Below are 27,336 nucleotides of genomic sequence, written 5' to 3'. Positions count from 1 at the left end.
TAAAGAGTTAAAATGATTTTAAGACTTATAACGATTTGACCTCTTGCATACTTGTAATAAAAGACAAGGATTCATCTAAATTAAGGAACAGAGCCAACCATTCTATACTAAATCCAGAGAATGCCAAGGAAAAGGCACTAAGGTCCTGCCCCCTATGCTAATATTAATAAAGACGCTGTTCAGGTGGGGCTGTCAATGACACCGTGCTGAGATGTAATGTTAGCACAGGCCAGATTCATCTTCATTTTGCATTTAAATTACAGATATAACGCTTTCCCTATTTCTAATATGAATACCCGCTTAAAAATAGCAAAGTAAACTGCTTCAAGAAAAAAAAAATCTCAACGGCTCAATCAAGTGACAATTTTCGTTTTTAGCAAGGTGATGGGCGTCTCCCACAGAGGAGGAAAAAGTGGTTTAATCCAAGAAGGGAGGGCGAAGAGGAAGAAGGCGGAGCGATGACGCATTGCCTACAAAGCTGCCGCGTCACATGACCGAGCCGCCATTTTGTGCTGCGGTGCGGTATTTAGATCCAGGCGCTCAGCCTGCCTCTTTCACTTTGGTGTGTCTGAACTAGGCGTTAGCAGTGACAGCTGCACCGCCTGCCTGTCTCCTCTTCCTAATTCGGCTTTTCCTGCCCCTTTCCCAAGTAACATAAGATAAAATCCAGATAGCATTAAGTAAGCAACGGAGAGCTCTTTTGACAGCGGACCGTGCACTGAAAGTTCCCCTTGACCCCGCTTCCGCGCGTTGAAGCTGACGTCGATTCCTGGGTGATCTCTTGTTCGTTGGTTATTAAAGAAAACATCCCTGAGAGAAAGAAAGGAATAAGCTAACGCGGAGCCTGCACGGAAAATGAGTAGCTCTCCTGAATATGCCTCCTTCTTCGCCGTCATGGGCGCCTCGGCTGCCATGGTCTTTAGTGGTAAGAGAGAAATTGCTTTCTTTTTAACCCCCTCCCCCCCTTTCTTTAGTTTTCTACCTGCATATTTGTGTGTTTCCTTTTCCTCCTGTTATCGAGAGTAGGTGTCAGCCCCTGGGTCATTGAAACGTTGTGTGTGTGTGATGAGGATGATATTGTCCCCTTCAGCCCCTGGGATGAATGGGGGATTGTTTCATTCTTATGTTATAACACATTGTGGGCTGTGTACGTTAGGGTTCTTAATGCTTTATGTTGAAGGCTTTATTTAGCTCCTTCGCTCTTCTATGCTGGGCTCCTATAGCTATCGCCCTTGCTCCCTTCAGGGACATTTCGGGAAGCTTCGTCTTTTTCCGCGCCTTGCACCAGCCATCGTTCAGTTCGGCTCTTCGGGGTGACGTCGGCTCCGTGTGACGTTTGGCTCTTGACCAATCACCGATCGTTTATGCAACCATAGCCGCTGGTCGGGAAGACTCAGGTGGCGAGACAGGCGCTCAGGGCGTGATGACGTCATGGGGCCTATGGTGTCTTTGAGTGGATGAGAGGTTCCGTTTTCCCCACCCACCTCCCGATTATCACCTGATTAGAAGGGTGGAGGGTTTTGCTGCTAAAAGTAGGAATTCTAAAGCTGATGCACGGAATGGTTAAAAGGGAGTTATCAAATTATGTAATGGCTTTTACAAAATAAACTGATCTCTAGACTCTACCACTAAAGAAGTAGAAGGTCGATTTTAATCGTATCACAAATTATATTCAGCTATTTTGATGTATTTAGGAAACACCTATAGTTCGTGACATTTTTATTGGTCTGATGTGGAGCGAGCCTAGGAGCCGAGCAAATTTCAAAAGCTTTCAGAGAATGTATAGCTAGGAAACTAAATATGAGTTATAAGTTCTATAAGGCCCCTCTGAAATTATTTGCCAAGTAAAAGTTGATTGTTAAATGAAGCCAGAGTTCAAAAATCTACTTATGCACCTAGTGGCTTTTATTGGGATTTATTAACTGTCTCTATGAAATGATTCACCCGAGATTGGGTACAGCTTGGCATAAAACTGATGATGGCAAACTGAATCCTAGATACTTAGTATCAGAAATACAGTATTCACAGCTAAACACAGTACAGGCAGTCCCCGAGTTACAAATATCCAACTTAAGTATGACTCGTACTTGAGAACGTGGTTGCTGCTTCATTTGATTTCACTGAGCAGTATTTCCAGTGGCATAGACCCCTACACTTCTGTAGCAGATTCAGAAATGATATATGCCACATTAAGAAGTGTGTGGTTGTGTATGCTGTACCTTAGAGGGAACACTGGCTCAGGGACAGTTGGCCCTTTTGTTAGCTGGGAGCAGAGGTAAGCAGCAAGAATCTTAAAATCTACAAGTTCTGAGTTGCATACAAATCCAACTTAAGAACAGCTTTAAAAACATAACTTGATCTTAACCTGGGGACTGCCTGTGGAATGACATAATAAAATGATAGTGTGGATAGTAAACTCAAGTAATATTATATTTATGATATCAGCATACTGCAAAGGTTAAAGTATTCAGATAGATGTGACACTCATGATGAGTGATTTTTGGACAAGTTGCTTGAATCTTCCATTGCTTGTGGACAAAGAAACTACCTACGGATCTACTTTACCTTGGATTTATTTACCTCATGCCATTTACTTTACCTTGGATTTTGTTTACATCATGCCATGAAACAGCTGTTAACATAGGGGCTTTTTGGCTTAGTGTACCTTTCATTTTATAGCTTTATGAGTACATATGGTCTAGCCCCAAAATACATCACAGATCTCTTCTCATTCCCAACCAACAGACACGAAAGAAAAACACACATGAAATTTGTCTCCCCACCGGCTAGAGGGTGCAAATATAAGAGACACCATCAACAACTGCTATCATATCAAGCAGCCATATGGGGTAAAGACCTAGAAAAACTCATTGCACACACAAACAATTATGAAGAATTCAGGAAACACCTAAAAACTTACCTATTCTTGAAACACCTAGGCAACGAACCGGAACATCAACCCCCCTCGTAACATCATCACATAACTAAACTTGCAAACTGTTAACCCCAACCCCTAATCACTAACTACGAACACTCTATTCAAGTCACGGAATATTTCTACTTCTGAGCAAACAGCTTGGCACTTCCGGGCCTTGCAACACACAAACTGTTGTTAACATTATTAATATTATCAGATGTAGACTGCTTTACTCTTTAATTCATTGTACGAGAAGTATACTGCTAAACTCCTTAATTCATTGTACGTAAAGCTTCTCTTTATTGTATTTACATTTTCTTTTATTGTATTCACAATCTCTTTTACTGTAAACCGCCTAGAAGTCGCAAGATAGCTGGCGGTATATAAAAATAAAGTTATTATTATTATATGCTAAATACAAGGGTAGTTTGAAAAAGTAGTAAAAAAGCAAGTTTAATGTAGTCTCCATTAAGGGTTATATATTTAGTCCAGCGGGTTTTCAATTTTTTCATAAGATATTTTTCCTACGGTATGAAAAAAATTGGAAATGCTGGACTAAGTGTATATAGCCCTTGATAGAGACTGCGATGTTTAACTTGCTTTTTTACCAAACTTTTCAAACCACCCTCGTACATAGTTTCAGGTATCTTAAAATAAAAAGGGTTTTTTATGTGAAGTGAGCATGAGGATTTAAATAGGAAGAGGAAGTAAGGTCAAAATAAGGAGGCCAAAGAGTCCAAGTAGTTCAGACTGTCACTTTAAATTTTTTCTTTGTGCATCAATCAATGAGAAACAATTGAAGGAACTAGACCCGACTCTGGTTATCTGTATCTATTTAAAAACTTGATATACTGTCTTCAGTTATACTGGTGGTGTATCCTTACTGACCAGAAGGCAAAGAGTCCAAGTAGTTCAGACTGTCGCTTGAATTTATTCAGAAAAAAAAAAAAAAAAAAGTCTGCATCAATCAATGAGAAACAATTGAAGGAACTGGACTCAACTCTGGTTATCTGTATCTTTATTTAAAAACTTGATATACTCTCTTTCAGTAACGCTTGTGGCCTATCCTTACTGACCAGCCTTTTGCTTATTCCTGGATTTGACTTATACCTGATAATTTGGATTTGGTCCTATGGACAGTAGACTCCTGTTGTATGTACTCTTGCTAAGACATGGCTATGTTGAGTCTAGTACTTCCAGTTTTTTTCTCTTACTGTCAGAAGCAAGGACTTATTTTTTTGAGACTTTCAAGTGATAATCTTTGAACTTCTTGAACAGTTTGGCCTCCTTATTTTGACTTCACTACTTGTTTTGTTCATATTCATGCGGATCCTGTTCCTTCGCCTCTGTTTTTTCTTTTTTAAAATTTAAATTGCAGCAGTTTGCAGTGTATTTTTCCTTAAACATAAGAGTTGCCATACTGGGATAGACTGAAGGTCCAATAAGCCAAGTATCCTTTTTTTCCAACAGTGGCCAATTCAGGTCACAAGTATTGGACAAGAACCTAAAAGAGCAACACACACTTTATGCCTTCTTAATAATGGCTTGTGGACTTTTTGAAAATAATCCAGATTTTTTTTTTTTACCCTGCTAAGCTAACTGTTTTCACCACATTCTGTTTTCACCACATTCTCTGGCAACAAATTCTAGATTTTTAATTATACATTGAGTTTAGGAATATTCTCTCCAGTTTGTTTTAAATTTACTACTTAGTAGCTTTATTGCATGCCCCCTAGTCCTACTATTTTTGGAAAGAGTAAACACAATTATGTCTACCCATTCCACTTCACTCAGTATTTTATAGATCTGTATCATATCTCTTAAGCTATTTCTTCTCCATGCTAAAGAGCTCTGGCCATTTTAGCCTTTCCTGATTGGCATGGTATATACTATACATTTATTTTTGTTTGGCTGCAAGGCTATTAAATTAAAAACTCATCCTATCCAGTGTTAGGCTGTTTGCATGCCAGTTTTAGCCCTACTAGTAGTGGTTGCAGTTTCTAAACCTTCATTGACTCGGGTGCAAAATTAGATTGCATGCTCTTCAGGGTTAGAAAAATACCAAAATATAACTCCTTTGAGCTATTATTAAAAAAAAGGATGAACTAATTTCAAAATCCCTTCCCCAAGGAACTGCTTAATTCTGCAGGAGTGTGTTTTTAAATTGTTAATATAAGACTGGAAACCAAGTGGAATGAATTAATGCCTTTGCCTCTGACCTATATCAATTCTCATTGTTATGCCTATTCAGAGTACCGTATAAATGCTAAGATTGTGGCATTAAACAACTTGGGTTGATATTCTAATTGGCAATTTCTAAGTTGCTCTATGCCTAACTAGGTTCAGTGTTACTCATACTGGAACAGATTGCCATAGCACTGTCTGGGTAGTGCTGAAGTAATCACCAAAATTATATACAGGATGAGAAAAAAACATATATTAATTTCAAAAAATACCCTTCTCAAATGTCATTTCAATTTTCTTAGTCCAAGTTATCCAGAGGTGTAAATCCACTCTGAATAGCTCATAAACTTAATTCCTTTTAGTTACTATCTAGGGGGCTGAGCCTCAGATCCCCGTGTGTTGTATATATTTCACGAGCACACTAGAAAGGGAATTAACCACACTGGCTCATGCTCCCCTCCTGCCCTGTTGTTAATCAAAAACACTTTTAGTTCTTAAACTTTATGTTTTTTAAACAAGGACTTAACTTTTAGATCCCGGGCAGGGTGTTGTTGAAAATAGGCAGTGAAATCGTTGTTATTCAATATTTCCTGCTGTCACTGCGCTAGTCCCTTCGCTAACATTAAGCTAGCTGTCCGTTTCGCCCTCAGGCTGCGTCAGGGCTGTGGACCAGTGTAATGTTGCGGCAGAGCTGCCATGGTGAGATTGTGAATCATAGAGCCACAACGATTTCACTGCCTATTTTCAACAACACCCTGCCCGGGATCTAAAAGTTAAGTCCTTGTTTAAAAACCATAAGTTTAAGAACTAAAAGTGTTTTTGATTAACAACAGGGCAGGAGGGGAGCATGAGCCAGTGTGGCAATAAGCATTGCCGAGTGTGGCATAAGACGACTTCTATTCGGGTGCGATTGCTGCTTTCCATCGGCACCTTGACGGAAAGTCCCTTTTCCTTCATCCTTTGATTTCTCGTTTCATGAGGGGTCTCTTGAATGTTCATCCTCCTCTCAAGCCTCCCCCTGTGGTTTGGGATCTTAATGTGGTTCTGGCTCAACTTATGAAACATCCATTTGAGCCTATGGATAAATCTCATCTCAAGTTCCTCACTTGGAAGGTGATCTTCCGGATTGCACTCACTTCTGCTCGAAGAGTTAGTCAGCTGCAGGCATTGGTGGCGGACCCGCCTTTTACTGTGTTCCATCATGACAAAGTGGTTCTCCGCACTCATCCTAAGTTTTTGCCTAAGGTGGTGTCTGATTTTCATCTCAATCAGTCCATTTTTCTTCCGGTGTTTTTTCCAAAGCCCCACTCTCATCCGGACGAGGTGGCGCTTCACACACTTGACTGTAAGAGGGCGTTGGCTTTTTATCTTCAACACACTCAGTCTCATCAGACGGTTCCTCAATTGTTTTTGTCCTTCAACCCTAATCGGTTGGGACGCCCAGTTTCCAAGCACACCTTGTCCAACTGGTTGGCTGCTTGTATTTCCTTTTGCTACACTCAGGCTGGTCTCGCGCTGCACGGTCGAGTCACGGGACATAGGGTCCGAGCGATGGCGGCTTCTGTAGCTTTCCTCAGGTCAACGCCTATCGAGGAGATTTGCAAGGTTGCCACTTGGTCTTCGGTTCATACTTTCACCTCCCACTACTGCCTGGATACTCTGTCCAGGAGTGACGGCCAGTTTGGCCAGTCGGTTTTGCGTAATCTGTTTTCTTGAATTGCCAACTTCCCTCCATCCCTTTTTGGTTAGCTTGGAGGTCACCCACATGTGAGAATATACTGCCTGCTTGTCCTGAGATAAAGCACAGTTACTTACCGTAACAGGTGTTATCCAGGGACAGCAGGCAGATATTCTCACAACCCGCCCGCCTCCCCGAGGTTGGCTTCTTAGCTGGTTATATGAACCGGAGACCATGAGGAGGGGATGCGCCCTCTAGTGGAGCAGGAAAGCACACATGCGTGGTGCTGCACAGCAAACTTGAATCTTCAATCAAGTTTGCTTGAAAAGCTGTCCGCGTCGGGGCTCCATAGATGACGTCACCCACATGTGAGAATATCTGCCTGCTGTCCCTGGATATCACCTGTTACGGTAAGTAACTGTGCTGTTCTGCTGCACAAGGGGGATGGGAGGGAGGGGGGAGGGATAGAAAGATACTGCACAATGGGATGGGTGAGAGGAGAGGAAAGATGCTGCACATGTGGGGGAATGAAAGGAAATAGGAAGAATTTGAGTGGAGGAGAGGAAGGGAGAGATAATCATTGTACAAGGAAAAAAAATAAGACCAAGTGCCTTTTTTTTGGGCCCAAAATTAATATGACAGTGTCTTATTTTGGGGGAAACAGGGTAGGCACGGTTGTGTGCTATGCATTTAAGGGTAAAACATACCCTTGGTCTTCTAGGTGCCTAAAATATTTAAAAATGAAGATTTATGACAGTGATGTGTGTAGCCTGTCTCTCAGTATGGCAATTCTTATATGTTACGTTTAAGATGCTGTCTCTTGTTTTCCAGGCATCTTTGAGCATACAGGCTTTAATGGGCAGTATGCTGGAGAATTCTTTCCTATTTTATGCTGGCTGGATGTCTTTATTTTCTCAACTGCCTTAAATAGCCACAGAGCTACACTGTGCTATAAGGTGCAAGATCAAGGTGTTAAAATTCATCTATTCTTGTATTCCAATCTTCAACAAATAGGGGTAGGGAATTCAAATAAGCAAGATGCTCAGTTTGTGGAAAGGAGACTCCTTGGTTTCACTTACTTTTTTTTTTACTGTTGTCATACCAAACCAAATACAGTACATGGTTAGTTTACTGATCACTGAATAAGGATGTGAAACAAACAAACACACTTGTGTGTGGTATGTTCAGAAGTTTGTTGGAATACTAAATAGACTTTGTGATGATAGTAAACATGTAGCAGAAAAAACAGGTTCTGGTTAGCTGCAACCATATATTGGCCACCCAGGATAGACTTTTGTTATGACCTTTTTAGGTTCCTCTGTTGACTATTATTTCACTGATATATCTAAATCAACTTGTGGTTAGCACTAAATTTCATTTGCTAAAAGGTCACATGAGTGCCATCTTACAGTACAAGTTGTCAATCTGTCGCATATTATGAGTATCTTATCCTCTTTTGTAAGAAAATGTTACACCTGCTGTACAAGTTTTTGGGGGTTTTTTTTGTCTCTTATATCTGATGATCTGAGTGAAATTCCCTCATTTTCAGTTATAGGATTCACAGAAGGATACAAAGATTTCCCAGCAGGATTTCAGTGTGTGGGGCCACACTTGTCCTGCTTTTTTTGATTCAGCAAGTATTTGCAGAGTTGAATTAATGATTAAATTCATTAATAGGTAATGAAGGGCAGGGAAGTGACTTTTTTACAACTCATTTAAGCCAACTGCATGTACTGCTAAGCAGGACTGGATGCCCAGGACATTCCTGTGTTTGGTAGAACTGTATTTCTTGAAGTACTGCTTGTGATATGAAACCAAAATGACTACGGTAAACAATTGTTGTATGAGATGTTATAATTTTAAAATGTTTTACTATGTATATGAATGGAGTTGTAAACTGCTATACTATGGTTTTTAGCGGTATATCAAATATTATCAAACCAAATTATTCTACTACTTTATTTCTATAGTGCTTCTAGGCGTACGTAGCACTGCATATTACTTATTTGTAGGCTGGCTGGTTCTAGTTAAAAAACAGATAGTAAAATGTTTTTCAACATAGTGTAAGCAGATTTTGTAATGAAGCTGACTGACGTGTTGCAGGATATGTATAGATTTGACAAAGATGAGAATTGCATACTTGTTTCCATTGAAGTCTTTTGGCAAGTATGGATCCTTCAGCTTTTTGTAAAGCACACTGACAGAGGTGAGCTTTTATGGAGAATGTGTACTAGTATAGTTCATCCTTAACTTTAAGCTTTTTATTTTCTCTCACTGATAGCTCAATATCAGAATCTTAGGGGTTTGTGGGTTTATAACCAAGATGCAGGGCCGGATTAAAGGGTAGGCCCAAGAGGCATGTGCCTAGGGTCTGACATTGTCTTAGGGAACAAACAGGACAACTGAACTACTTTATTAAAAAGCTAAATTTTCCTTTTCAGAGGGGCCCGACATGGCAGCCATTCTCACAAACTGACGGTGACTGTCCTGAAGCTTTCCCTCTTTGCGGCTATCTGCCCTGTCGGAAACAGGAAGTTGCAGCAGAGGGAAAACTTCAGAGCAGCTGCCGGCAGCTTGTGAGAAAAGCTGCTATATCAGGACCCCTCTGAAAAGGAACCTCCTGGACAACGCTACCCACACTTCCGCCCACATGCCTCCACTCAGGTCAGAAATGTCACAGCACATGGCGCAGACGGCGGGCAGATGAGACCCATCCCCACCAGCTTTTGTGGGCTCCAGTCCTCCAGTGTACCCTCCTTCCTGCTTCTGTTGGGGCTCCTGGTTTGGATCTGTGTGGGGAAAGGAGCGTTAACTGACGGAAAGGAAGGTGATGCGGGAAAATAAAAGATCATGGGGATGGCAATCTTTTGCAACTGCCAGCAAGTAGAGGGATTGCAAACCCTATACTACCTCCAGACTCTGGTGCTCCGAGCAGTCCTAAAACCCACAAGACTCAGGAGGGTTGGCTTCTGCACTTCAGTATCTATCGCTTGCATGTGCCTGTGTCTCCCGATAGAAGTAATAGCCCATTTACAATGTCTTCCCCTCCCCCCTTACACTTCTAAATTGCTTTAGCCCCTGTTCTGATGTAGAGATCCCCTTGCTCCTGGCTAGGATACATAACTGCATGCCATTCCCATGTGTGTGCAAATAAAAGGCCCAGTAGTGAGCATCCTCTGGTGTGAAAGTTAAGAAAAATCAGCATAGGGAATCACAAATCTGGAGTCCCCAAATTCAGGCTGGAACAGAAGAAGGGTATGGAGGGAAGGGAGGGAGGAAGAGATGCCAGGGCATGTTGGGAAGGAAGAAGGTATGCCAGACCAAGGGAAAAGGAAGGAGGCCCAGTGTACATATGTGCCTAGGGGCCCTCGAAGAATTAATCCTGCCCTGCCTAGATGAGGCCTCTTTCCTGTTGAAATGTAAAGCTATCTGTATGAAGGGCATTGGAGGGCTAGAAGGGCATGGAACTTGACCACTGGTCTTTTACCTGTCTGTTACTATTTGTTGTGTTTCTTTGTTTGTATGTGAGCTACTGCTTAGGGTTATTACAGTGCTCCTAAACAAAAATAGTAGCTTGCAAAGCAAATCTAAATATGCCTATCAAAAAGCTACAAAGTATCTTAAGGGTGCAATTTTCATACCTCGCTCTTGAGGGTATATATCCTGCTCTGAGCAAGGAAAATGCACATAGTATTTTTAAATTATCCAAAAATATCTGAGGGATGGTCTAATGTTAATATTAACCTTTGGGCCTGGAAAAGTGAACTCATTATTATTATTTTTTTTTTGGAGGGGGAAGAAAGAGGGATGGCGAGGGGAGGCAGAAATCGTAAGGAAACTGTACATGGATGTGAGATGAGAATCTGAAGTGCTTTGACCAGAAGAGGCGTCACGATGACTGTGAAAGTGTGATAAGGTGTGTTCCCCCTAAGGTGAGCGCATGAGCGATCACTCACTATTTTCAGTGGCGTTGCTCATACGCTTTCCCCTGTCGCTCACTGGAGGGCGGGAGGAGGTGAGAGGAAGCGGCTTTTAAAGTTAAAAGTTGTATTTTAAAGTTAAAAGATGCAGCGGCGGCTCCTCTCAAGATCCCCGACTGCATCGGACTTCCGACGCAGGTGGGGATTCGTGAGAGGAGCCACTGCCATGTCTTCAGTGTCCTACAAAGGGGGGGCGGTCCGCCCCGGCTGTGCATCCGCCCTAAGGCTGCAGTCGGAGAGGAAGTTCGGGCCAGCCAATCGCTGCCTGGCTGGGCGGAACTTCCTCTCCGACGGCAGAATTGACGTCGGGGGAATGCTGGTTGGCCCGGTGGGAAGCAGAGAGAGCTTGGGGCAGCTGCGGCGGTGGCTTTGGGGCCTGTTTCCCCCGATGGTTGCGGCGGTGGCTTTGGGGCCTGTTTCCCCCGATGGTTGCGGCGGTGGCTTTGGGGCCTGTTTCCCCCGATGGTTGCGGCGGTGGCTTTGGGGCCTGTTTCCCCCGATGGTGGCGGCGGTGGCTTTGGGGCCTGTTTCCCCCAATGGTGGCGGCGGTGGCTTTGGGGCCTGTTTCCCCCGATGGTGGCAGCAGTGGCTTTGTGGAGGGTAGGGAGAAAGAAAGCGGGCAGGCAGGGAGACAGAAGGGAAACAGAAAAAAAGAAAGGGGGCATCAAGAGAGAAAAGAAAAAAAGGGCAGGGAGAGAGGAAGAAAAAATTAGGGGAGGGAATGAGGTCTGGAGGAGAGGAAGCATACAGGCTGAAAGAAGGGAAGAAAGATTGGATGCACAGTCAGAAGATGAAAGTGTAACCAGAGACTCATGAAATCACCAGACAAGGTAGGAAAAATGATTTTATTTAAAATTTAGTGATCAATTTAGTGATCAAAATGTGTCTGAATTTATATATGCTGTCTATATTTTTACTAAACCGCAATAGTGTTTTTTAGCGCAGGGAGCCTATGAGCGTTGAGAGCAACGCTGGGCATTTAGCTCAGTTCTCTGCTCTAAAAACTGCTATTGTGGTTTAATAAAAAGGATGGGGGGTATATTTGTCTATTTTTGTATGGTTGTTACTGAGGTGACAATGCATAGAGTCATCTTCCTTGACCTCTTTGAAAAAAACCCAGAATAGGAATGATAATTAACATTTTCTCAGCGAATAGTGTGCTTTGTGGTTTTTAATTTTATTGTTGGTAGATCATTTTGACTTGGTCATTTTAAAGTAGCTCGCAAGCCCAAAAGGTTTGGGCACCCCTGAGCGTTGAAGCTGTGTATTTCTATTTTATCCCCCCTTTTACAAAACTGTGGAGCATTTTTTAGCGCCAGCCGTGGTGGTAGCAGCTCTGATGCTCAGAATTCTATGAGCGTCAGGGTTGTTACCACTGTGGCTAAAATCCACACTACAGTTTTGTAAAAGGGTGAGGGGTTAGTTTGTGATGACATATTCCGTACTAGGCGAAGGTGTTTTCTGTGTTCTGTGTGTTCGAAAGACATAGTTTTCTGTTAGGATTGACGGTGTAGGATTGATCTGTGCTGGTCTGGCTTGTTTAGTTTTACAAAGGGTGTATTGATGTACTGCTCACTGCAATATGTAAGATGCTGCCTTTTCCTAGGTACTTATGTGTGACGTGTGGTTTGTTACTAAAAATCATGTTTTTCGTACAGATGGGGGGGGGGGGTGCCAAAAAATGATGGGCCACAGGTGTTACATATTCTAGGTACGCCACTGTATATAAAGATACCAGAAAGCTGGCGTAGCAAAAACTTTAAGTAAATTGTTATTCTTCTAAGCTTTGAGTATTTAACCCTCCCACAATCTCACGGGCACTTGTTTCAAGTTTATTGAGATTTTGATTTAAACGCAATATCAAATATTTTCAATGCGTATAACAAAAATAAATTTGGGGAAATAAATAAAACCATTTGAACAATAAACATACAAACATATCCATAGATGATTAAAATTACATAAGGAGTACAAGGATAAACTACATTTGTTTAAAAATGCGTCCTCCGCGTCTGCTCATAAATTTGTGGAGTATTTAACTTGTCGCTCATACATATTTTTTTTTTGCACACACCTCATCAATCCTTAGAGGGAACATTGGTGGTGACCAGTTTTAAAGGAAGCATAATAGTAGAGAGGTTATGCTGCAATATATCTGTGTGTAAAAGTTTTTATAAGCAGTTCTTGCCTTTCGAATGGTCTCTAAATTTAACTTGCAGTTTCTTCCTAAGCCTTCAGCCTACATGTTGGCAGAACTTAGTCCTCATCTTCCTTTTATCAATGGATCTGGTTTCACTGATATTTATTTATTAGAATTTATTAAGTGCTTTTTTTCATGAAGATTCACCCAAAGCAATTTATAGTACATTGACTAGTAATCAGATACTTATTTTCCCTATCTTTCCCAGCAGGCTCATACTATGGTACCTGGGGCATGGTGGAGGGTTGAGTGACTTGCCCAGAGTCACAAGGAAGAAGGCTGGGGTCAAACTCAGGGTGCTGAGGCAGCAGCTCTAACCACTAGGTTACCTCCTCTCCTCCCTTCTCATTGGACAGGTTCCATTTTCTTTTACTCCTCTGTGAATGGACTTGGCAGGATTTCTGTGTTCTGCCTATTCAGTCAGTTTCTCTGTTGAAATCCTAGCCACCAGCAACTGAGGACCCAACTCTAAAGGGAAGGCAGCAATAAACACACAGGTCTCCACCTAATCTAGCTAGAGCTTGCTGGATTCACACCTCTCCACTTGCCTGTTCTCAGGATATGGGTTCACACATCTCCAGCTATATGAAGTGAGTGTTCTGGAGGTAGTATTTCCAGGCTAGAGGTAGATCATTGAAAGGCAGCCAGAATGGTATGGTGTCCGAGATGGCCTTTTGATGCTGTGGACCATAGAAGCATGCTAGCAAAACTGGTGGGAAAGGATATCAGCTGGGATAGCATTTGCCTGGTTCAGGTACTTTCAGACAACAGACTATACTGTTTGGCAGTACCTCACCACCACAATAGGTGTTGACTTTTGGGGGTAGCACAAGCAACGCAGACACCTATTTTGTTCTCCAAGGACAAGCAGGCTATATTCTCACAACAGTTTTCTGTGGTACAGAGAGGTCAGACTTGTACATTTTTGTGTTGTCTTCCCTGTGGGTATCTTTAACTCTTCCAGTGTCCCTAGTGCCTTTTTTGCCCAGGCATGTTTATTTGTTGTTGTGTTTTTTTTGTTTTTTTACTTCAGAGGACCCCTTAGGCCTGAGCTCCAGCCAGTTGCATTGATCTTTTTTTCAGGGTGAGTGGCTATTTTTCTTTCTCTCCATTGAGCTCTTTGATTTTGCATCAGCTGTTTTCCCTTCTACGTCCAAAAGCTTCTCTGTGCTTGTAAGTGCTGTTCCCAGTCATCTCTGGATCTCATCTGGTGTCTCCAATGTTCGGGGCCAAATCATGATGCTTATTCCTTAGCATTAGCAGCAGATGAATCCAGACACTAGTGGGTCGTACCCATAAACATAGAAAATGACGGCAGAAAAGGGCCACGGCCCATCTAGTCTGCTCACACCAATGACCCACCCCCTAACGTACTCCATGAAGAGATCCCACATGCCAATCCCATCTTTTCTTAAAATCTGGCACGCTGCTGGCCTCAATTACCTGTAGTGGAAGATTATTCCAGCGATCAACCACCCTTTCGGTAAAGAAATATTTTCTGGTGTCACCATGAAATTTCCCACCCCTGATTTTCAACGGATGCCCTCTTGTTGCCGTGGGTCCTTTAAGAAAAAAGAGATCTTCTTCCACCTCGGTACGGCCTGTGACATATTTGAACGTCTCGATCATGTCTCCCCTCTCTCTGCGTTCCTCGAGTGAGTATAGCTGCAACTTACCCAGCCGTTCCTCATACGGGAGATCCTTGAGTCCTGAGACCATCCTGGTGGCCATTCGCTGAACCGACTCAACTCTCAGCACATCTTTTTGATAATGTACACAATATTCCAGATGGGGTTTCGCCATGGATCTGTACAACAGCATTATGACCTCGGGCTTACGGCTGACAAAACTTCTACGGATACAACCCATAATTTGTCTAGCTCTAGATGAAGCTTTCTCCACTTGATTGGCAGTCTTCATGTCTTCGCTAATGATCACTCCCAAGTCACGTTCTGCTACAGTCTTTGCTAGGATCTCACCATTTAGGGTGTAAGTCCTGCATGGATTTTTGCCGTCATGGTGCATTTGGCATTGAAACTTAGTTGCCAAGTCTTTGACCAATGCTCCAGCAGGAGTAGGTCCTGCAGGAGTAGGTCCTGCGTCATTCTGTCAGGCATTGAGCTTTTGTTGGGCATTGTGCTTTTGTCTATTGTGGTTTTGCCTACTATGTTGCATAGTTTGGCGTCATCGGCGAATAATGTAATTTTACCTCGAAGCCCCTTAGCCAAGTCTCTTACGAAGATGTTAAATAGGATCGGGCCCAAGACCGAGCCTTGCGGTACTCCGCTGATCACCTCCGTCGTATCGGAGAGGATACCATTTACCACTACCCTCTGAAGTCTACCTCTAAGCCAGTCCTTAACCCATGCAGTTAATGTTTCACCTAATCCCACCAAACTCATCTTGCTCAATAACCTGCGGTGTGGAACGCTGTCAAACGCTTTGCTGAAGTCTAAGTACACGACGTCCAGGGACTCCCCTATATCCAGCTTTCTTGTTACCCAGTCAAAGAAGCTGATCAGATTTGATTGGCAGGACCTTCCCTTCGTAAAACCATGTTGATGGGGGATCTCTTATATTTTCCTCATCCAGGATCGTATCTAATTGGCGTTTGATTAGTGTTTCCATAAGTTTACTCACTATCGATGTGAGACTCGCCGGTCTATAATTTGCAGCCTCTGTCCTGCATCCCTTTTTGTGGAGTGGAATGACGTTAGCTGTTTTCCAGTCCAACGGGACTCTTCCTGTACTTAGGGAAAGATTGAAGAGCGCGGATAACGGTTCCACCAGGACGTCACTCAACTCCCTGAGCACCCTGGGGTGTAGTTTGTCCGGTCCCATAGCTTTGTTCACCTTGAGTCTTGATAGCTCATAGTAGACACTGCTGGGCGTAAACTTGAAATTTCGAAACGGGTCTTCCGAGCTTTCCCTTGTCTGCAGCTGAGGGCCGGATCCCAGCGCCTTGCAAGTGAAGACTGAGCAGAAGTATTCATTTAGAAGTTTGTCTTTATTAGAGTCCGATTCTACATAGTTCCAGTCGGGTTTATCGGAGTCTGATTCTACATAGTTCCCGTCAGGTTTCCTAAGGTGTACTATCCCATCTGTGTTTCTTTTTCTGTCGCTAATATACCTGAAGAAGGATTTTTCGCCCTTCTTGATGTTCTTCGCTAGATTCTCCTCCATTCAGAGTTTGGCCTCTCTGACTGCTGTTTTGACTGCTTTTGACTTGGCCAGATAGTCTTCCTTAGATTCTTGCTTCCCTGATTGTAGAAGATGAATGCTCTTTTCTTCTTTTATGAGGTCTGAGATCTCCGCAGAGAACCACTGTGGTCTATTGTTTCTTCGCCGTTTACTTACTGATTTTATGTAGTGGTTGGTTGCTTCGTGTATGGTTGATTTCAGAGTTGACCACATTACCTCTACATTATTTGTTTCGACTTGGTTTTGCAGTGCCCGATGGACGAAATCTCTCATGCTTTCGAAGTTTGTGCCCTTAAAGTTGAGGACCTTGGTTGATGTGCTTGACTTAGTGAAACCTTTCCTGAGGTTGAACCATATCATGTTGTGGTCACTGGAGGCCAACGTATCGCCTACCGAGATCTCTGTGACACTTTCTCCGTTGGTGAGCATTAGGTCCAGTATCTCCCGATCCCTAGTGGGCTCTAATACCATTTGTCTGAGTCTTGCTCTCTTTATAAAGGTTAATAGCTTCCTGCTGCTGCTGGTCGTAGTGGAAAGTTTGTTCCAATCCACATTAGGCATATTGAAGTCTCCTTACAATACTGTGTCTCCACGCAAAGTGATATTCTCTGTGTCTTCGACTAATTCTATATCCATGTCCTCCTGCTGTCTAGGAGGTCTGTATACTACGCCAAGATGCAGGCATTTGTCCTTCCCCCTAGCCAAATTCACCCAGAGGGATTCCCCGTGTACTTGACATCTGCGATTTTGGTAACTTTGATGTCCTCTTTAGTGTATAGTGCTACCCCACCTCCCATTTTGCCCTCTCTGTCTCGACAAAGTAAGTTGTATCCCGATATAGCCATATCCCACCCATGGGAGACTGTGAACTAAGTTTCGAATATCGCCACCACATCTAGGTCAGCGTTCCTTATTTCTGTCTCTAATTCCAGAATCTTATTGCCCAAACTGTGGGCATTAACGTATATAGCCCTCCATACCTTATGTTTGCTATGTCTCTGTGTAGATATTCCTGCTTGAGCTAATTGGACTCCTATAGTACTGTTTGCAATGTGTGTATTTACCTCTGACTTGGAAATGCAGTGTGTATTTACCCCGGACTCAGAAATGAATTGGCAACTTACCTCGCCAGGTTGGTTACTTGCGTCAGTACGTGAGTGGGTGCCCTCCCCCAACTTACCTAGTTTAAAGCCCTACGAAGTAGGCGAGCTAGTCGGTGTCCAAAGACGTTCTTTCCCCTTCTGGTCAGGTGGAGTCGTCTGGTCCCTGTAGTTCTTGCAGCACCTCTCCATGGTTCAGGAATCCGAAGTTCATCTCCCTGCACCATCCGTGCAGCCAGTCGTTTGTCCTCTGGATACAATCCTCCCTGGCTTTTCCCTTGCCCCTCACTGGGAGGATCGAGGAGAAGACCACCTGCGCTTCCATCCTCCTAAGCTTCTCACCCAAGGCTCCAGGTGAAGATAGAGTACTGGTTTGCATTCCAGGATTGCATTCCAGCTTACTGGATTGCAAATCTTCTTGTTACATATAATAATAATAATAATAATAATAATTTTATTCTTATATACCACCATACTGAAAAAGTTCTAGGCGGTTCACAACAAGGTGAGCTAATACATGGGATACAGATAAAATACAAATTAGAATAATGGACTTTAAAACAGATAAAGACAGAAAGCATTTACAATATAATGCAGAAAAGAAAACAACAGTTTAAAATTGGGGAAGCATTGTTGACAGTTTAAAAAGAACTGTTTAAATGCCAGCCATTCAGTCAATAAAAATACCGGCATGGCAGGGAAAGAAGTAATACATAGAACAGATAAAATATACTATCTCCAGCAGGTGGATGGATGGGCTCCTCCTACCAGTCTCTGGGCTAGTTTAATTTAGTGAAGCCGAGGGGTATTTTGGCTATGTGATGCCAGCTTTAAGGGCTACACTTGGTCACACCAGGTCCCTTCCCCACCCTCCACCCTGGCTTGAGGTGCAGTTTTCTCCTTTCTCACGTAAAAAAAACCAAACCCAAAACTGAACAGGAGATTAGTTCAGCTTACCTGGCTGCCTATGCTGACAAGGGAGTGAGGGTCTGCTACTTCCTGGAGCCATTTAAAATTATTTTCTCACAGTTGATTTTCAGCGATTTGGTGAGTGACCGTTTAAGAATTTTATTACTTTCGGATTTAGCATGGTGGCTTTGCAGTGTCGATTTCTGAATGGCAGCTGAAGTAGTAAAACACTCGAGATGTGTCAAGCATAATCTAGAAGCTGTTCTAAGGGCTGTGTTAGCTGCTTAGTTGTGAAACCATCGGCAGGTAGCTCTGGAGAATTTTCCCGTGTAGGGGGAGGGGTGACCTGCTTTTCCCTGGTTCACCATGGCCATTTTGTCAACAAAGACAGTTTTTTCTGAGGTGGTTTTGCCTTAGCGCCAACTTGCAAACTGGTTTGATGGCAGGGTCAGAGTACTGGTAAGGAGCTTCTTCTGAGCATCCTCTGCACGATGAGCCTTTTTTCCTGGAGTTTGTGTTCTTAATGTACAGAGTTTTTTTGCTCAAGACAGCAGGAAGGGAGGGGGCAAAGGAGAGACTTCTGGTTAACAGCAGGCAGTGTGCCGGAATCGCTGCCGATGCCATGACCTGTTAAAGCAATGCCATCAAGGAGATAGGAGATTCTGTGCAGGAAAGAGGAATGTTGCACAAATTCTGCATTGGCGGAGAATCCTGCCAGGAGTAATTGTTCCCACAATCTGGGCAACACAAGACACTTGAACATTTAATTCTCAAATTTACTGCTAGTTCATGTTGGTACTTTGCCATAAACAGCTTGGAGTTTTTTTAATTCACTACTCATGCAATCATACTGTCACATTCCTACTTAATTTTCACATACACGTGTGTTGGAATCTACATCTTCCTTAGTTCTGGCAGCAGATGACTAGTGGGATAGCACACATCTACCAGCAGGTGGAGATAGAGAACTGACTCGCAGGTGTATATCTTGGATGTCATCCCTCCTGGCCAGATAGTATGCTCTGTCTCCAGCAGGTTGGATGGCTGCGATTCCTTTGGGCTCCTGGCTTTAGCCACTGGCTCCTGGTTCCTGGAATTGAAAGGCTAAATCCTCCTGTTGTTTAGGCTTCAGTTGAGCTGCAGGGTGTTGGTTGAATGGTGCCAACTTTGGGGGCAACACCTGGGCCCCCCCAGATCCCTTCCCTACCCTCTCCATCTATAGAGACTGAAGAGTTTGTTGGTTTGGGGGCTTCTTTTCCATTATTGAAAAAAAGCCCGAACCTTGTTTCACTGGCACAGGGGTTGTGTGGTAGTAAAAGGACTCTGCTTTTCAGATTCAGGAGGATCGTAAGTACAGCTGTTTTGTTTGGAGTCATGGAAGTGGCACAGCTGTTTGCTGTGTGGTAAGCACCGCCGGGGGGGGGGGGGAGTGTTGTTCCACAACTTGCTCAGGGGACTCGGTGCCGGCTTTGTTGGCTCCGAAGTGCACTCTGGCTCCCTGCATGTGGATAAGAAGGCGGCACCCTCGCAAGAGCGGGCCTCAGCGGTGGTAGAGATGTGTCAGTCTACTTCAGCGGGGGCTGTTGGTGAGTTAAAGACACAAGGAGAGGCGGATATGGAGAATATGCTGACCGACACTCTGCCTTTCTCTCCGGAGTTTGTCCTTTTGCTGCATAAGGCATTTTTGCTTCAGAAGGCAAACCCGGAGGAAGAGGGGGAGAGCTCAGGTGGTAGATTGGCCCAGGTTTCATTTCCCAGCTGCAGTTTGGTGTGGGGGAGGGTTAGCAAGAGGCCAAGCAGTGCAGGATGGTGCCAGATGCGGATGTGTTCCAGTCTTCTAGCCCTGATCTCTCTCTTGCTCTGTTTGGTCCTGGGGAGATACAGTGGGCAGGATATGCAAGTGGATGAGGTTGTGGGATCAGGGATCACCCCTGTCCCCTATTCTTTTCAACATTTATATGTCTTCTTTAAAATTATTCCATCTATCTCCCTTTGAAACTCTATTTGCATATGCAGATGACATCCTTGTCCTTCTCGAGATAGATTCGAACTTTACTAATCTCACCAAAAATATAACAGCTTGGATAACGAAACTCCAATCCAGGGCCCTCTCTGTACAAATGAAGCTGAATGAGTCCAAAACAAAACTACTCTGGCTTGGCCCAAAATTAGATCAGTTACCCATGCTCATTCCACTACCTTCTGGTCCCTCACTGCAGATCGAATTCTCAAGCAAAGTTTTGGGCATCATTATTGACTCTACACTTTTTCTTTAATGATCATCTCAATTCTGGTAAAAAAAATGTTTTTTTTAGTCTTCACATGCTGAGGAAAGTGAGATCCTGCTTCCGCCAACAACATTTTGCTGTCATTGTACAATCAATCATTCTTTCCAGACTGGACTATTGTAATTCCATCTATCTAAGTCTAACCAAGAAAAATCTTCAAAGACTTCAGCGGATCCAGAACACTGCGGCTAGGTTGATCTTCGTAAAAAGCAAATTCGATTATGTTTCCCCTCTTCTGTCAAAACTTCACTGGCTTCCGGTGATTTCTAGGATTCACTTTAAATGTACCTGCCTAATTTTGAAGATCCTATATGGCATTCTTCCTCCCCTAATCCCACTATCCTGGAATTCTTCGAGTCCTGACACTACTAGATCCGCCCACAAACTCAAACTATCTTTGCCCTCGTTAATTTACCTGCATACATGACACCTTTTAAGGAAATCCCTTTTCTTCAAATTCACTGAGCTTTGGAATAACCTCCCTGCCCCGCTGCGGAACCTAGGCTCATTCCAATTATTCCGAAAGCATCTGAAAACCTGGCTTTTCTCCAAAATGTAAAGCTAGCTATCCTCTCCATAACCTCTAATTTCTTATTATGTCCTTCCCTCATTTATTGAATTACCTGTAAACCGTGTTGAGCTCTATCTTTATGGAGATGATGCGGTATACAATCTTAAGGCTTAGTTTAGGTTGATAATCCCTCAGCATTGCATCTGTTCCATAAGGAGAAGCTGGCGTCTTTATCTCCAAGGCTTTGGAATGCCTGTATATTTCTCAACCTGATTCAGGGGTGGCTGTAGTGATCAATCCCCTGATGATTGGCACAAGGAAGCCTCCTAGAGCCTTTCCGGAGCATGGGGCCATGCTGGAGTTAATCTCTGAGCAATGGGCCGCGCCGGAATCAGGTCTCAAGGTGGCAAGAGCTGAGACAGTTATATCCTTGGTTGTAGTGGAGCATGCGGAGGCATCCTTTGGTGCTTCTGTCATTTCAGAGGTGGCATGTTCGTCCCACCCGGTTTAAGGTTTGCTTTGCTACATCTCACTAGTCTCTGGATTCATCTGCTGCCGGCACTAAGGAAGGAAAAATTATGACCTACCTGTTAATGTTATTTCCTTTAGAAGTAGCAGATGAATCTAGAACCCCACCCAATCGGGTTTTTGGAGGGGGTTTCTCTCGCAGGTTGGTTTCCATAGTGGATCAGGATGTTCTTTTTGCTTATGGGAAAGAAGTTTGTTGGTGTGCAACTGTATTGTTCCTGAAGCTTGGGCAAGAGCGATACTAACTGGCCAGGAGGGATGAAATCCAAGATATACACCTGCGAGTCAGTTCTCTATCTCCACCTGCTGGTAGATGTGTGCTTTCCCACTAGTCTCTGGATTCATCTGCTGCGTCTAAAGCAGGGGTGTCAAAGTCCCTCCTCAAGGACTGCAATCTAGTCAGGCTTTCAGGATTTCCCTAATGAATATACATGAGATCTATTTGCATGCACTGCTTTCATTGTGTGCTAATAGATCTCATGCATATTCATTGGGGAAATCCTGAAAACCTGACTGGATTGCGGCCCTCGAGGAGGGACTTTGACACCCCTGGTCTAAAGGAAAGAAAATTAACAAGTAGGACATAATTTTTCCTTCCTACCTCCCAGTTTAATGGAGTGAAAGAGATGCCCAGATGTTAGAACTCTGGGCCAACAGCCAGGTAAGCCTGGTTCAAATTCTGTTGCTTTCTCCTTTGATCATGGGCTAGAGACATAAACTAAACCTTAAGTTTGTATACCGCATCATCTCCACAGAAGTAGAGCTCGACACGGTTTACAGTAATTGGTATAGAAAGAAACTACAATGAAAAGTAGAAGGGCTTAGAAAGAAAGGCTTAGAGGGAATTAGTAAATCAATGAGGGACAGGTCATTGCATTTTGGAGAAGAGCCAAGTTTTCAGATGTTTTCGGAAGAGTTGGAGGGAGGACAGGCACCGAAGCGGGTTGGTAAAACTGTTCCAGAGTTCGGTGATCCTGAAGGAGAGGGAAGTCCCTAGTTTTCCTGCATGGGATATGCCTTTTAAAGAAGGGAAGGATAGTTTGAACTTTTGAGTGGATCTGGTGGGATTAGAGGATTTCCAAGATAGTGGAAAAAGGGGAGGCAGGATACCGTGTAGTCTTGAAGGTTAGGCAGGTGCATTTGTAGTGAACCCTAAGGATTACTGGGAGCCAGTGAAGCTTAGACAGAAGCGGGGAGACGTGGTCAAATTTGCTTTTTGCGAAGATTAGTTTAGCCACAGTGTTCTGGATCCGCTGGAGTCTGTGAAGGCTTTTCTTTGTCAGGCTTAAGTAGATAAGAGTTACAGTAATCCAGTCTGTACCTGAAGTACAAACTTGGATCGTAAGCCCTCTGAGGATATTTTAGTTAAGTTAGTTCGGCTATAAGGGGTCTATAAATACTAAATGCTTTACATTCAGGAACTCAAGTATTTCTCCTATCTGTCCTGGTGGGCTTACAATCTGAGCAATGTACCTTACATTCAGATATTGTTTGTTTATTATACATTTTGATAATCCGCTTAGTATCTGACTGTAACCCACCTTGAGCTACTAAAAGATGTGACCTAAATTCAAATAATGAATGTGGCATTGATGGGTAGATCTGGATAGGTTGTGTGGTATTTCATATTTGTCTTACAGAGAAATGCATCTAAATAACCTGATGCACTTGATTCCAGGAGTATATATTTGTAAGAATGTTACAGAACCTGCAAATATTTACCCCCATCCCCCCTCCCCATACACATTCAATTGGCTGTAAAGACTCTTGCCTTTAGCCAACACTTTTTGCTTTGTGCCTCAGCTACTTCTGCTTTGTCAGATTTCAATCTGTATGTGGTTGTTGAGGTAACACTATCTTCCCCAAATGCATGAGCCACCTTTTTTTCCTTGCTCGATCCAACTCTCTAAAGTAGTTGCTCCTGTTCTATTTTTCATACTAAGTTGCCTGTTTACTCCTTGCACTAGTAGTTTCTCACTCAGTCCTTATTGTATACTTGTCCCGCCACCATAGGGGCAAAGCTGGCCTGTTCTAGGTAGGAAGTTAAAATCCAGAACCTCCAGGTTTTTAGACGTTCTCCCTGTTCCATGTGTCCCAAAAGACAGGCAGAGCTCTGGAGTAGTGCTGCTCAATTCGCAATTTGAATTTATTCATGATTCACTTCAGGTGAATCGATTTGTTTTTGAAAAAAATCGAACTTACCAATTTGTCAGCCCCGTGCTAGAGACCTGTTTGGGCTTTCCGTCTGCCACCGGAGTCCTTCCATCTAATGTAACTTCTGGTTTTGCGAAACTGGAAGTTACATCAGAAGCAAGGATTCAGGTGGCAGAGAAAGCCCGAATGGGTTTCTGCATGCACATTGGCGGCAGCAAGGCTCTCTCCTCCCTTGGCCGGATGTATTTCTCCTCTCCTTCCCGGCCAGGCAAAAGTGGCGGAAGCGAATGCAATTCACTACCCTGCCACTACACCAGGAGTCTTCTCTCCATTCGGCCGCCCAAGCAGAAACAGGACGTTTTCACTGAGGGCAGGCCGCAGTGGAGAGAAGACGCAAGGAGTGGCAGCAGGAGTGGGTCACTACCGCCCCGGCAACATGTTGTAACGTCAGAATAAAGGTAGATGGGGGGAGAGGGGAGATGGACTTGGGGAAGATGGTGGACTGGAGAAGGAGAGATGGGGAGAATGTGAATGGGAGAGATGAACTTGGTGGAGGGGGGAGATCATGAAGAGGGGAGATGGGGGAGGGATAGAAGAAATGGATCTAAAAATAGAGGGAGAGATGGTGGACAATGGGATTTAGGGAGGGAAGGAACAGAAAGGGAGAGAAGTTGGATATAAGGGATGGTGTAGAATTGGGATAGAGATACTGGATAAGGAGGGTAGTTAGAAAAAGAAAGGGAGAGCTGGTGGGGAAGAAGGGACTAGATATATTCCATGTATTAAAGGAGGAAGGAAGACAAAACAGCAGCAGCTGGCATGGTTGAGTGAGGTAAATAAAGCTATTAGAGCTGAAAAAGAATCCTTCAGAACATGGAAGAAAGGTCCAGCTGAAAATAATTGTAAACAGCACAAAGAAAGTCAAGTCAAAAGCAAAGTGCTAATAAGAAAGGTGAAGAGACACATTGAAAAAAGATTGCGGCAAAGAACTGATCCACTGAACTAAGCACTAAAGTTTGTGCTGATTTGCAAAGAACAATTCCTACCACCCTGACACAGCGAATAGCAAAACGCAGGTTTGCCAACGTCATATTGGCAGCTTGATTTTTGAAGTAGTAGGAACAATGATGTCTACTTTAAGAGATAAGTAATCGCTGCCCAAGTCATTTTGCTCACCATAAAAGAGCAATTGCTACTGTTGAAATTCTGGGCTGAACAATTATTCCTGTATTATTTTTGGGGCACTTTATTTCAATAAGATTCTTCACGAATTACACTGTGCACATTATAGTTGCATTTTTCAGGGAAAGTGGTCAGCTATTTTTCTAAAGCAGTCTTATCTAGTCTTCGACTCCATAATAACTTTTTTGTTGCATTTTGTTTCCTTTGCAGCTTATTTTATGTCTTTGTGTTGCATTTGTACAGTATGTTAGCTATGTCATTTGAAGACTAGCTTTTTGATGCCTTTTCTGCTATTTCATTAAAGCCAATTCAGTCAAAGTATAGCAACGTAAGTCAACCCATAACCATAAAATTGCTTTAAGTAGACCAAAGGAAATGCATCAACTGCTGCAGCTTTTTAATTCAGCTGTCATGTAGTCATTGGTCTCTGGAAGAACCTTATAGTGCAATATGTGAAACATGCACAAACTAAAATATTACTTTAACTAGAAATTTTTCAAACACAGCTTTCACAATATCTTCAGAACCTAAACACAAGAATCGATGTCTCTTATCAATAAGTTTCTTCAGCATTACTCATCATACATGTCTATAGCTAAAATACAAAGCAAAATGGGAAATACAATACAATATTTTTATTTGTATACCACCAATATTTCTTTGAAGTTCACAGCGGTTCATAAACAATAATAATGTATCAAATATTAGGTGCTTAGCAAATATACCTAACTGTCCCTAAGGCTCACAATCTAACTAAAGCAGTGTGGAATCCTTATGGATAGAAATTCCATGTGTGAAGGGAAGGAATATAAAGGTTGGGTTATACCAGGGGTAGGCAATTCCGGTCCTCGAGAGCCGGAGCTAGGTCAGGTTTTCAGGATATCCACAATAAATATGCATGAGATAGATTTGCATCTCAAGGAGGCAGTGCATGCAAATCCGACTCATACATATTCATTGTGGATATCCTGAAAACCTGACCTGGCTCTGGCTCTCGAGGACCAGAATTGCCTACCCCTGGGATATACTATCGTCCCCCGGGACAAAGTGAGCAGACAGATGAAGAAATGTTTTCAGAGATTAGGAAAGCTGGAGAAATGGGCAACAGTATAATAATGGGTGATTTCAATTACTATATATTTCAATAGAGCATAATTCAATTATCAAAGAAAAAGCAAAAATTATGCTTGACACAGTAATGATCACTCCACTAACCACTGTGTAGTACAATATAGGGTGAGAGAAGATCGCAGTATATTGCACTTAGCTGAACACAGCAAATAAATATGTGGAGAAAAAAGCCTCAGTTACTGCTTCATGGTCTCAAAAAAAAATACTCTACAGCAATATTTACTGCAATTCTATGACATTGTCCATTTAGTGTTTCATCCACAGGATCAGTCAGCATCAATTTCAAAAAGCAAACGCTACAGTGTACTAACACCAAGCAATGTTGAAACTAAGCAGAAAAAACTTATCTGTATTTTCATTCAGACACAACGCTACTGCTTGTTTCTTCCACACACCTGTACCCCGACAGGGAGTCCCCGTTTCACCGGTCAGGGCTGCGTCGGGGGATAACGATACTCCCACTGCAATGCTCACACACGCTGCAACAAGCTTGGGCTAATCCACACCCGGTTTCAGGAAACATGGCACCAGCACCATATGCATAGTAACATAGTAGATGACGGCAGATAAAGACCCGAATGGTCCATCCAGTCTGCCCAACCTGATTCAATTTTAAATTTTTAAATTTTTTCTTCTTAGCTATTTCTGGGCAAGAATCCAAAGCTTTACCCGGTACTGTGCTTGGGTTCCAACTGCCAAAATCTCTGTTAAGACTTACTCCAGCCCATCTACACCCTCCCAGCCATTGAAGCCCTCCCCAGCCCGTCCTCCACCAAACGGCCATATACAGACACAGACCGTGCAAGTCTGCCCAGTACTGGCCTTAGTTCAATATTTAATATTATTTTCCGATTCTAAATCCTCTGTGTTCATCCCACGCTTCTTTGAACTCAGTCACAGTTTTACTCTCCACCACCTCTCTTGGGAGCGCATTCCAGGCATCTATTACCCTCTCCGTAAAGTAGAATTTCCTAACATTGCCCCTGAATCTACCAACCCTCAACCTCAAATTATGTCCTCTGGTTTTACTATTTTCCTTTCTCTGGAAAATATTTTGTTCTACGTTAATACCCTTCAAGTATGTGAACTTCTGAATCATATCTCCCCTGTCTCTCCTTTCCTCTAGAGCAGCGATGGCGAACCTATGGCACGCGAAGGCCTTGCAGCTGGCACGCGGGAAGGTCCGCAATTAAGATATGCAGCGCGGCAGGAGGCAAGTGTGCCGGTGTCTGCTTTGCAGCTCACCTGGCAACAGGGCCGGACTGGCCATTGGGAGGACCGGGCATTGTCCCGGTGGGCCGCGGCCCATCCTCCTGTGCTGGCTGCAGTCCTGTGAGTGGATGTTTAGCCTGCCTGTCTTCCCCTTAGTATCC

At 43.3% G+C, this 27,336-nt stretch overlaps 1 protein-coding gene across 1 annotated transcript in view; it reads left to right on the top strand.

Moving 5' to 3' along the window:
• The first annotated feature begins 855 nt into the window (after positions 1 to 855).
• The window catches only part of ATP6V0C (ATPase H+ transporting V0 subunit c), a 45,385-nt gene continuing 18,904 nt past the window's right edge, over positions 856 to 27,336 (top strand). Inside the window, exon 1 of the mRNA XM_033963950.1 lies at positions 856 to 925. Within this exon, the coding sequence (XP_033819841.1) occupies positions 856 to 925 (70 nt within the window). The remainder of the gene's footprint in view (positions 926 to 27,336) is intronic.

Source organism: Geotrypetes seraphini, chromosome 11, assembly GCF_902459505.1.
Source record: "Geotrypetes seraphini chromosome 11, aGeoSer1.1, whole genome shotgun sequence".
NCBI classification, from domain to species: domain Eukaryota; kingdom Metazoa; phylum Chordata; class Amphibia; order Gymnophiona; family Dermophiidae; genus Geotrypetes; species Geotrypetes seraphini.
The sequence above is the reverse complement of the archived record's forward strand: the minus strand, read 5'-3'. Positions and strand labels throughout refer to the sequence as shown.